Source organism: Drosophila novamexicana, unplaced genomic scaffold (genome assembly GCF_003285875.2).
Source record: "Drosophila novamexicana strain 15010-1031.04,08,12 unplaced genomic scaffold, DnovRS2.1 tig00000009-arrow-pilon, whole genome shotgun sequence".
In the NCBI taxonomy this organism is placed as follows: domain Eukaryota; kingdom Metazoa; phylum Arthropoda; class Insecta; order Diptera; family Drosophilidae; genus Drosophila; species Drosophila novamexicana.
Genome location: NW_020824766.1, coordinates 2,914,672 through 2,927,529, shown reverse-complemented (window position 1 = coordinate 2,927,529; position 12,858 = coordinate 2,914,672). Strand labels below are relative to the sequence as shown.

Sequence of the window (12,858 nt, the reverse complement as noted above, 5' to 3'; positions counted from 1 at the left end):
AAAAGTGTATACATCGTTAGATGAATCGCTTTGGTTCGTCTATATCGGAAACACGGCATAGCTAGCCACATGGCAGAGATTGCCTTGGTTGCGTGCCAAGCGCATGTAGCCTTGCTCTCCCCAGCCACCCCAGGAGTTCTTGATTAACCAAAAGTCGCCGCCGCGATGATCGTAACCGTAGCCAACGACAAGCATGGCATGATTCGCCTGCTGGCGACAGCGATGTGTATAGACGCCTCCACGATAGTGCTGGAAATAGGTTGCATCGACTGCCACCGAAACTGGACCCCTTTTGGCGACGGCGTTGGCCAATGCGCCTTCATCCTGTCGCACCTGCATCACCTGTGTGACAGTTGCGCTAACACTATCGCGACGGAAACGGCAGCGTCCAACATGGCCTTCATACGGATAGGCCCTGTCATTATCCATGCCTCTATTGTCCCGAACATACATCAGAGCGGCGACGGGCCATCCACCGCCACAGCCATGGTTGTTATAGCGACTAGAACAGTCCAGCAAATTCTGCTCGGAGAGCGGAATCAATTGCTTCGTTTGGATAAAATGCTGTCCCTCCAGAGCGCCCGCTGCCGAAAAGGCCCAGCAAGATCCGCAGCGGCCCTGATTCTTCACCGGCGTAACTGCGCCCTCGTTACGCCAGTCAACTACGCTGGGAATCTTATCATTTGCTGGCGAATAGATGTACTCAATGCTGGAGGTAAAATCACTGGTGTTGAGATTTGATAGCATAATTTTCCGGAATTCCGTTGCCAGCATGTCCGTGAATTGGTTCACGCCCATTTCGTAGGTCTCTTCGCCTGCGGCATAGCGCTCGTTGTGCCTATCGATCAGCTCCTTGTTGTCCTTGAATATCTGCATGCGCAGCTGCTCCTCGCCGTCATCCTCGTAACTCTTCTCGTACTCCACTTTAAAGGATTCGAACTCTGATGCCAGCACATCCTCGTAGCTGAGCGCCTGGATGCAGCCGACGCCAACAACGATTAACAAAAGAGCGACTACCTTCATCTTAAGCCTTGCACTTGGCACTGAAACAAGCTTCCAGAACTGCCCTTTTTATATAGAGCAGCTAAGTATATCCCGCATAAATCCTTAAACCTCGTATTACATCGAAAATATTATTGATTCGCCTCGCTGTGGTCAGCCTGTAATCAATGTAAACCTCTATATTTAAAAATATATATTTAAATTAAATTTGCATTATTCATAAACGATTGGGAATTTTTGGTTAGAGTTTTGGGTTATACAAAAGACGAAGTCACGTATACTTTATCAATGCTGGTGCTTTTCCCGTGACAAATATATTATTTATAACATATGATTTTATATTATTTATAAGCATTTTTATATAGCATTTTTATTTGTTTATTTATATTATATTCATGATTATAGTTCTTTATATATTTATATTATTCAATAACTTTTCTACCGAGGACATATTGTTTTTTTTTTTTTAGCAACATAACAAAAAACGAAAATGAAGAGAGATCTAATACCCCTGCAGAAGCAAACCTGCAGCTATATGATGTAGTGGTCCGATCTTAATAGGATTTTGCATATATATGAGGTATATAGTAAAACTAATAAATGTCTAGTTCGGTCAAAAACAACAATTTTCATACATGATATAGTAGTCCAATCCAGCTGATTCCGACATATGTACTGCGTGCAACAGAAAGAGGGACTTCTGCAAAGTTTAATTAAGATTGCTTTGAAATTGAATAGAAACAGACAGACGGACAGACGATCAGACGGGCATGGCTATATCGACTCGGCTGTTTATACTTATCAAGAATATATATACTTTATGAAAGGGTATAATTATTAGAAATCCCTGTCCTCGGTAGATCAGATGTTTTAGTCATCCGGCTTATGATGCAAGCCCCTTAACAAAGGGAATACAGTCTAATGTATATATATATAGTAATCGTTAAGTATATATAGAAATGTATATATATTTTATTCTTATTAAGCTCACGACTAACTAAAATTGGCAGCTTACAAATTAGTCTCAGGTGTATAAGGTTAAGGCTATAAGGCGAAAAGTTTTTTACTCTGCTGATTATTATATTATATAGTCTATCAATGAGGTTTGTCTCCTCTGAGGTAGATCCAGTAGATGGCATCGCTTAAGTCTTCTCTTTTTTTGCCCTAGAGAGACAGACTCCTGTAATGAAGCACCTTAATCTTGTTCCTCTAGGAGAAGCCAGGCGCTCAAAGTAGCTCCATGTGTCTCAAGGTATCCGAATCGGAACCCGATATCATATAGCCGCCATAGGACAGATTAGTTATCATGGAACTTCTTTTTTAACAACCTTTTTTGATTTTAAAGATATCTGGACCAAACATGGCATATACGAGATTCACTATGCTCACTCTCTCTCTCTCTCTCTTAACAATATCGGACTTCTAAATCATATATCATAGAAACATCTTGATATCTCAGCATCTATGGACTACTAAATCGCGCATCATGGAAACATCGTAGGAAAATGACTTATTAAATGAAAAACTTTAATGTTTTTCAAGACAATATCTTAGCATCTACGGATTATAGTTGTCCGTACATCATGGAACCTTTCTTTCTTTTCAAAAGATATATAAATTAAATGTTATATATTATAATATGATATGACTCCTATTGTAACAATCGCCTGAAAACAAACCAACTTCTTCTTAAAGCTTTGTAGTTTTGTCTTTTTCATATTTTTGTATAGGTTGTGGTGCGTGGTACAGGGTATTTACTACTCGGTGACGCTTGATTAGATTACCCTAGTACCATATACTACACGTGTTTCTTGTGCCCTAATGATGAATGGTAAAAGTAATTAGAGCAACCACTTTAATAAATGCTTAATTTTAGCCTGCATTGCAAAGGAAATCAAATAGGTAATTACAATCGAATATCGTACTCAGCTATATAAGAAACCCAAATTGAACAGGCTTGAGCGCAGTTTTCATATCAAAATGATATTACAGGAACGTCTGGTCGAGAGATTGTGGAAATGTTTTGAGAGGAAAACCAAGGAATTTCTGCGCAGCACATCTTTGCAGGGCCTGAAATATGTGTGGGACAATGATTTGCCAGGTTGGGTGCAGTTATTTTTCGCCAAGGTGTTTGTTATCGTTGTATGCCTGGCCGTAAACCTGGCCGTGAACGTGTTCAACAAATGGCAAAGCACGCCAGTTATCATTGGCATCAGTTCGACCATGACACCGATACAGGATATACCCTTCCCGGCGATAACCGTGTGCAGCATGAACAAGGCGAAGAACTCAAAAGTGGCCAACTTTCGACCGTAAGTAAATCAATCTATGCGTACACATCTGTATATATATACCCTGAACCCATTAAAAATGGGTATAAGGGTATATTGTATTTGTGCAAAATGCAAATGTATGTTACAGGCAGAAGGAAGCATTTCCGACCTCATAAAGTATATATATTCTTGATCAGCATCAATAGCCGAGTCGATCTAGCCATGTCCGTCTGTCTGTCCGTCTGTCTGTCCGTCCGTCCGTCCGTCTGTCCGTATGGATCTCAGAACCTATAAGAGTTAGAGACCCTTTAGATGTAGGACTTCCTAGTGCCTGCGCAGATCGAGTTTGTTTTCCGATAATCGATAACTTACTTCGTTTCCAAGCAATCGATAAAAATCGATATCGATATCCTGTTTTTTGGGCAATTTTGGTAAATAATAAGAGCTAGAGTCAAGCAACTTGACATATAGCTTCTAAAATAGAATATATATATGCATTTGATGTTGGAAGAAGAGGGTTTAGGGTATCCCCTAGTCGAGAGCTCCCGACTAGAACCTCTTACTTGTTTTTTTTTTTGTTTTTAGAGGAACCTTAGAGTATGCGATGCTGCAGAAGACTTGCAATCAGGATTTCAATTTTACGGATTATAAATCATTGAGACCTCGCTCCAAGAGCGATACGTACGCGAAGTTCATCGTTAACGTGTCCCACAAATGCGAGGAGCTGATCGTTTCGTGTATTTTCGGACAGAAGAGCCTGCCCTGCACCGATCTCTTCCGAGAGTTTTTCGTTGACGAGGGCCTATGCTGCGTGTTCAACTTCCTCCATCCGTACTATATATACAAGCATAGGTGAACCTCTTAATTAATAGCCATATGCATAAATATATGAAGAGGCGTATGTTTAAGTGCATCCTCTATACGGGACTACACGTCATCCAGGGGCCTCACAGACATTGCCGTGGACTGGAACCCCATTAGCGGCTATCCAAAGCATCTGCCAGCGGGCTTCTATCCTCGTCGGGGCATTGGCATAGGCCTGGCCAATGGTCTTCAAATTGTGCTCAACGGGCACACGGATGATTATTACTGTTCATCCACAAATGGGCAAGGATTCAAGGTATGACCTATACAAAATTGCATAATAATAATAAATAAATAATCTCTTCTCTACTCTAGGTGCTCTTGTACAATTCGATTGATCAGCCGCGTCTCAAGGAATCCGGCCTGCCGATAATGCTCGGCCACGAGACGAACTATAGGATCGTGCCGAATAGCTATGAGGCTGTGCCCAGCATACGTAGCATCGATCGGAGCAGGCGCCAATGCATTTTCAGCGACGAACAGGATCAGGAGCTGCTCTTTTACAAGTACTACACACGCCGGAACTGTGAGGCCGAGTGCGATGCGATGTACTTCTTGAGGCTCTGCAACTGTATACCATATCATCTGCCGTTGATCTATCGGAATGCCACCGTCTGCCATGTGAGGCACTTTGACTGCCTGAACCGTGCGGAATTGGAGAATGTGGATGGCGAGAGTACGGCGTGCAAGGAGCATTGCCTGACCAGCTGCCACGATGTCACATATTTTCCGAATCCATTCGCCATACCCACAATGCCCTTTAACCAGCAGGGTGCTCGGGTTAAGAACGAGTACTTCAGCAATTTCTCAACGGATTTCATTCTCAAGAACCTGGCCATTGTCAACTTCTACCACGATGACAACTACTTTCGCAGCTATGTGCGTTCCTCGTACACAGGCCCCACAGAATATATGTGTAAGTGCGCCAACCAAAAAGATTTCTTCATATGAGTAGCATATCATTTTTTTTCTATCTACAGCATTAACCGGCGGCATTATGAGTCTAATGTTTGGTTTCAGTGTAGTTTTCATGTCGGAACTGTTCTATTTCATATTTCTGCGCTCACTCTTCGAGTACATCCAGCTTTGGTGTACGGCTCGTCGTAATAGAGTCAACATATTAGACGCAAATCAATAAAGTATGCACTCTTATGGTTTCAAGATCGGGCAAATCACGAAATGAATAATTCCCAACGAAAAGAACAATAAAGTCTCGAGAACAAATGCTGAGATAATTAGTAACTAGTTATAAGGGAATCAAATGTTGGTTTTTATACCCTTGCTGAGGGCATTGTAATTCTGTCTCGAATAGAAGGAATCATCTCTGATCTCATAAGGTTTGTATATATATTCTTGATCAGTATCAACAGTATAATCGATCTAGCCACGCCTGTCTGTTCGTATTTCGGCCGTATACTCCTAAAAGAGTTAGGGACTTGAAACTTAACATAAATTCCTATAAGGGCTCGCGTAGTTTGAGTTTGTTTCCGTTCATTGATAAATTTCCTCGTTTTCCCATAATCTTTCTATTTTGTTGAGACTCAAATATTTGGTAGTAATATAATATAAAAGTTTTCAATAAATATATTTTGTTTATATTTATCTATTTTTATTATTTATATCTCTATATATAAAAATGTTTGTCCTGACTAACTTAATGACAGAAATGTTTCTTAAGAAATGCGATACTAAGGTTAAATGAACGAAAGTTTATTTTTCGAATTCATAATTTTCACTTTTGGAGACCAAAAATGTTTTCTGTTTCAGATCTCAAAATTATTGAGTTATGAGAAGACATTTTTTTAGTTATTTCATTACCTTTTGGCAGCATATTTCACGTCTATGAAAAAATGATCCAAAGGTTCTTAAATACTTATCTATAAAGTTGGATTGAAACTGCTCAAAAAAAAAAATTGAAGGGAAATATGTTGCATACTTTCGGGCGCTTCAAAAAACCCTTTAATATTGAAAAACTATAACCACCTGGCTTAAGAAAAGAGGCTTTCTTTTTTAAAAACATTAATTTTATGAATATAATTTGTAAAAATCCTTGGAGACATAGCACGCTATATTTGCCGGATATTGATGCAATTTATCAAATTCTATACAATGCCATCTTCTTAATTATGCTATCTTTAAATAGAACTAAAAGCTGATTTAACTCACAAAATCAAAATTGCATGAGAAACTATTGAAGACATAAATACATATTTTTCCCACAATAATTAATCATAAAGATAGCTTGATGGAATATCTCATCTGAATAGATCTGGGAATGTGTCACAAATCATTCGCCCCAGACCCAACCCCGAACAGGCGCACAGCCACCTTTTGGGGAAAGTGAAAAGTGGAAATGGAAATGCCGTGGATAAATAGCGAGCAACAGAAATTGAAACAGTTGCTTTGAAAAATCAAACGGCAAGAGCAAGAACAAATCGAGTTGCACTCAAAAAAAAAAAAACACATCCACTGAAGCGAAAACTTGGTCTCTTGTAATACAATCCGTGCGTAACTACAATTACTTAGTTCGTGTACACCGTATGTATCTATGTATCTATGTATCTTACGGATGCAGGCGCCAAAGGTGAACAAACTCTGCTGCGCATGCGTCGCCCTGTCGCTGTCATCGTGGTTTCTCGGCTGCGCTCTCCACTCCCGGTCGTTGTCATCCAATTTCAAAACATGAAATATATTTGTCAATTTCCCGTCCGTGCCAGAACTCCTGTCTCCGGGTTGAATGAACTTGCACACAAATCCTGCAGCTCGGAGAGAGACATGGTTCATTCGAACCACGGTACAGTTGCTGGGCGGGATGAAAGGTAAGTTCTGGGATGGATTGGAATAGATTAAGTGCTTGTCTAAAAGCTGTATTGCTTAATATTTACTTAGTTTAAGAAAGGGTTTTGATAAAGGTTTGACTAAAAGCTGTACTGCTTAATAGATCTATTGATCTTTTCTATATTGTATTCCAATTGGATTGGAAGCTGCCTTTAGCTTTTTCCTATATTCAATACCTTTATCTTCTGCATAGCTCAAGTTCTATATAATTTCTATTATAAACTGGGATTTGCATATTGTCGAACTGTTCGCGGGGTGCTAGGGTGTCAGACACATCGTCTGCTGGGGAAAGGAATCTAACGGATCCGCGTCCGATTCGTCTGGCACTATTTTTAGATGCCTCTCCTCCTCCTCCTCCACCTCCTCTTCATTGTCTAGTTAGTAGCCGACGGGACCGAGCGCTGCTCTTGTTGCCGAGGGCTGTTGCCATTGGGGCTGACTGTGCCACAGCTCGAGCAGCATTTCAATTGCATTCCAACGCGCGCTCGGTACGGAGTTACGGCCACAAATCGAACGGATAAGATATAGATACGTATAGTATATCAAATATATTCAGTGCCGGATTCAGGATTATCAGTGAATGTGCATATCGAATGAATTTGATTAATTAGTGATAAACAATTCTACACAGTTCCTAACTGCCCGCCCAAACATACCAAAACGGATTACTCGCATTAATGTAGAAGAAGGAGAAGAATAAACCAAATTTTTCTTAAATATTATAAAAATTGATTGATAATCAAATTTATTCAATTACTAAAAACAAAAAAGAATTAAAACATATTTCAATAAAATACACAAAAAATAATTTTTAAAAAAAATTTAATTATTTATAACTAAACCCAACAAAAAGGTGTGTATAAAATATTTAAAAAAAATTATTATTAAAATCAATTCAATTATTTAAACATTTTTTTTACGTTATTTAAAAGTATTCGAGTGTGTAAATTACTTAAAACAAAATCCAAATTCTTTTGGCTTTGTTCCATCCGGACAAGAGAAAGTGCTTGGATCAGTGAAAATTGCCAATTGATCTTAAGTATGCACTAGCCAAAAATGAGTAATGCGAATGTAATTTGATGTCTGGGCCAGTTGACAGAATTAGCATGCCTCTTCCATGTTGCATCAAATGCTGGATGCCAGACCAAATATAGCGCCCATGAGTGCTCGAGGCTAAAGTGACCACATCCCAATGCATTTAAGTGCCAATGTGTGGAACGCGGCGCACAAATAAAGAAAATAATGAGTGAGAAAGATTGTCTTCGGCGCGCCGAAGCACAAATACCCTAACAGGTATGTGGCGAGAAATTTTGAAGCTAGTTCGTTTTTCAAGACAGAAAAGTCGTCGTATATCGGCTATATATACTTTATAGGGTCTATTCTACGTGACAGAATTGTAATACCCTGTTCCAGTGTATAACAGCGCAGAAGAGCTTCAATTTAAATTGGAAAGATACTGAAATATTTGTCGCATGCCCGAGCTAAAACGACGCTCCCTCCACTTTTCATTTTACTTTCCAACTCAACAAATACACGAAAAAAACGCTGGAAAAACCTAGGAAAAAACGTAAACAACAGGAGAAAAATAAGAAAAAGAGTGAACGCGGCACAAGTTCAAGATTCTCACAGATACAGTCAGACAACCCCGAGCCCATAGCTAAAAGTAGAAACGCACGAGACCGAGGCAATAAACTGAGAGACGAAAGTAGTTTAATGCAGTTTGCTGGGGATCCTTGACTTCTGCTTCGCCAACTGTTCCCCGATGCATTTTCCCGCTTTGGCGCACGACAACAACAACAACACGAACAACAACAACAACAACAACAACACGAACAACAACAAAGTAACGACATCGCCTGCGTTTAGTTCCTCTGCCTATCCCGATCCCGAAGCGATAGTTTGCTTGATCTATTTTTGGCCTAGCCAAGCCAGCATTGTCTTGTCGCCTCGAGTAATTTGTTTGTGGCGTTAGTTTCGTGTTAAATCTACACTGAACAAATTTATACAGTACCAATATTACAGTTATATGAGCAATTCAATGAAAATAGCGTCTATAAGTCTATTTAATTCTTTTCAAATTGGTAAAAATAATAAAATTGACTTTTGTAAAGTAGGAAAAATATGCGACAATTTGCAAGCGTTTTATATATTTCATTAATTTTTTCCACATTCTTTAGAGACTGTATTGTCGTTGGCTTGGTTCGCGGTTCAAACCAACTGCCTACATTCAGGTTCCGCGAACCAGGTTTTGGTTGCAAAAGTGATTTTTTTTATATATACAAATTTTATTTATTATTTGTTCATAAAAGTAGTACATATTTTCTCTATTTAAAATCTAGCTAAATATAAATGTAATGGTTGGGAAGCTTGCAGCCTGGATGCAAAAGAATAACAGTTAACCGTGTATAAGTTCGATATATAAACTAGTTCAAAGTTTTAAAGCAATTTGGCATTTTGAACCAGTTGCAAGAACTTGCAAGCGAGTTAACTAGTTCAAAAGTGACAATTTGAACCAGTTGCAAAAACTTGCAAGCCAGTTAGCTAGTTCAATTTGTTAAAAAAGTCACAATTGGAATCAGTTGCAAAAACTTGCATGTGAGCTGGTCACACGTTTTGGCTAATTTGCAAATTGTGCGCTCGTTTTGAGCAATTTTTTCATTAATAGACTTTGTGCCATTTGGACAGGTGTTTTCAGGTGTTTTAGCTGGCGCACAGTGTAAGCATTATAAATAGACAGTTGCTGGAAGTGACAACAAGCGCAAACAAATAAAGTGGCAGATCAGCAGCAAAGCCGCTGGCATCGATACTTTTGAGATCGGCATCGATAACAAACATAAACTGCCGAAATGTTTATTTAAGGCAAATGTTACGCAGTTACTTTACGGCCTCCAAACAGCACAACAAACATAAGATCCGTTTCCAAACTGCAACTGCAACTGCGACGCTGTCTTTGTGTAAGTTGTACCCCAATGGGCCGCAAATTAAAAATAGTGAGCATTAGACGAGCGCAACAACAACAACTGCAACAACAGCAACAACAGCAGCAGCAGCAGCAGCAGCAAAAGGCGCAGCGTCTGGAAATGTCAAGAGTGCGTCGACATTGCATGTTGACAGTGGAAATGCAACGGCAAACGTCAACGCTGACGTCGGCAGAACTATTACGAGTTCCATGTAACGTCCACACCTCCCCCGCACCCCAGACAGACGCACACGGAATCGTTGCAGGGGGGCCAACAAATGGAGTTGCCCATAAATGGGGGAAGTTGCGTGCGCATCTATCGTTTGGGGTCCACTTCCGTCTTCGCCTTCCCTCTCTCTCCCTCTCTTTCTATCTCGCTATATCTCTCTCTCTCTCTCTCTGTTTGCTGTCTGCAAATGCCTGGCTACCAGACGTGTGCGCTGCCAGATTTGTGTTGAAACAATTTCACATTGCTTTGGCATTAAGAAGCATTAAAGCTATAGGCTTATCATTTACAAGCTCGCACCTAAAGATACACAAAGCCCAGGAAACCTGCACACGGAGCGGAGCGGAGCCGAGTCGAGTCGAGCAGAGCGGAGCAGCGGGGAGTTGTGCTCATTTCCGCTGGCGCTGGGCCTTCAGGATGTCATTTTACGGCATTTTTATGAATTGGAGAGGGTATTCGAATGCTGTAACGAAATGTAATAACATATATATATATATATGTTATATATATATATATATATATATATATGTTATTACATTTCGTTATATATATATATATATATATATATATATATGTTCTTGATCGGGGTTAACAGCCGAGCCTATGTCTGCCTGTCGAAATGATCAAGGTCTTATTAGTTCCAGGCTACTATATTATATGTCTCCTAATGATATTATGGATAATAATTGAAATATGTATTAATAACTCTTTGATTTTCAAACCAGGAAATTTCAATTCCCATTGCAAAGGCCTTATCATATATGTATGTATCTTCAGTGGGAACCTTCGTTTGAAGTTAAAACTAGTTGCGAATTGTAACGGTAAACAGCAAAGGCGAGCGCAGTTATTTCTTGCACGAGCAACTTTTTATGCCAAATATCAACATTAACAAAGTTATTTAAAAATGGATTTTAGGAGTTTTTCTTATAGCGTATTCGGCCTTCGGCATGCCCCAGCTAGCTCTGCTTTCTGGCTGCATTTTGTGGCACATTTGGTGGATCGTTAAAGTCAGCCCCTCCGGCTCCCCAAATGACGTTCAATTAACGGTTTAATGTGCAATTACCAAAGTCTGAACTAATTGCACACGTTTCTCTTTTACAGCTGACCCAATGTCAATGGCCACAATGCAGCTGCAGTCAATGGACGTGGAGCAGCTGGTGGAGCTGGAGACGCCGCCGCTGCCCATACAGCCGCCCCCGAACATCAATGCCAGCGGCATTGTCTACGGCTTTCGCACACGCCACTTGTCCTGCATCGAGGAGAACGATTCGGACTCCCTGCACGGTTCATCCATACCGCGTGCCTACGATCTGATGCAGCAGGCAGATGAAACCTTTCAGAAGCTAAGCGCTGGGCAACGCTACGCAGCTGAAGAGGAGGAAGGCGAGGAGGAGGAGGGCGAGGATGAGGAGGCGGAGGCGGAGCAGGAAACGGACGATGATGATGCACTGGACACGATTGCCATGATTGATGAGTCGCGTCTGTGTGATGCCGACTATCTGGACGAGCTGATTGCCGTGGAGCAAACGCAAACAGAGCTGGCCGACTCTGGCAATGTGGAGGAGGAGGACTTCTGGCAGCCAAACTTCAATCGCAACGACATCATGATGACCTCTTGCTATGGCACACTGAACAGCTCCTTTGGCAGCGACATGTCGGCCGTCGCAACGACGCCCAAGAAGGCGCCCGAGCCTCTATATGCCACGCCCGAGAAACGGCGCGAGAACAATCGCAGCTTCGACTCAACCTGCGCCTCGCAGACCAGCTCCATTTATGGCGGCTCCATGAATTCTTCACTGGATCTCAAGTACATGATGAGCGTGTCGCTGAGCGCCGCCGGCGCCAATGTTGGCCTCAACGGCACGAGCACATTGCGTGGCGCCTCGGTGCCACCTATGGATCTATCGCTAATCTCGAGCGACGGCGTCAGCGCCCTAGACTGGAGCTCCGCCAGCGTCACTTGTGTGCTGGACACGGGTGACGGCAATCCCGCCGAGGAGCTGGACGAGCAAACTGCAGCGAAGTGCATAAGTGCAGCCGAGAGCGGTAAGTGCGAAGATTCAGTTTTTTTAAAGATTGTTTTTAAGGTAAAGGAGCTCTGAAACTAAAGTAGTTAGGATGAAAAGGATATATTAAAGTTGTGCTAATGTCTAAAACAGGCAAAAGATTCCATCTTCGACCACATAAGGAATATATATTCTTGATTCGCATCAAGCATTGAGTTGATTTCAGAGACTATAAAAAAGAGAAACAAAATAAGTATAAATTAAAGAGGGAACTTTTTTTGTGCATGCTAAAAACTTGCCCCATTTAAAGAAAAACTTGAAATATCGATTTCTGCCTTAGCTTTTCTTTATATTTCGCAGCTTAGGGCTAGATATACCCTATTTGGGCTGTACGTTTCGGTCTGGTCGAGCATCACTTTATGCAGACATGGATCGATAATTCGACTTTTAGAATATGCAATCATTTTGCATTTCAAAATTTGATAAGAATCGGGAAAAAAACACAAGAGTCAAGAATGAAATCTAGCTGAAGGGTTCAATTTTTACCTATTACGAGCTAGAGCTCTTCTAATTTTAACGAATTTTTAGAAAGATATTTAACTTATCTCGAAATTTGATAAAAGCAAGAATAGTGAAGCCCGTAAATACTGAGCCTGATGCACATATCTTGGAATACAGAATGCTTTGGCA

At 40.8% G+C, this 12,858-nt stretch overlaps 2 protein-coding genes across 2 annotated transcripts; one reads left to right on the top strand and one right to left on the bottom strand.

Moving 5' to 3' along the window:
* Positions 1–22: 22 nt before the first annotated feature.
* On the bottom strand, positions 23–1,114 carry LOC115769302 (cathepsin L-like). Its single transcript, XM_030714034.1, has one exon. It carries the CDS (start codon positions 1,021–1,023, stop codon positions 40–42), a length of 984 nt encoding a protein of 327 aa, XP_030569894.1. The 5' UTR covers positions 1,024–1,114; the 3' UTR covers positions 23–39.
* A 1,868-nt stretch (positions 1,115–2,982) lies between these two features.
* Positions 2,983–5,277, top strand: LOC115768909 (pickpocket protein 28). The gene is made up of 5 exons (XM_030713640.1): positions 2,983–3,314; positions 3,861–4,127; positions 4,185–4,395; positions 4,455–5,055; positions 5,120–5,277. Exons 1-5 carry the CDS (start codon positions 2,983–2,985, stop codon positions 5,275–5,277), a joined length of 1,569 nt encoding a protein of 522 aa, XP_030569500.1.
* Positions 5,278–12,858: the final 7,581 nt, after the last annotated feature.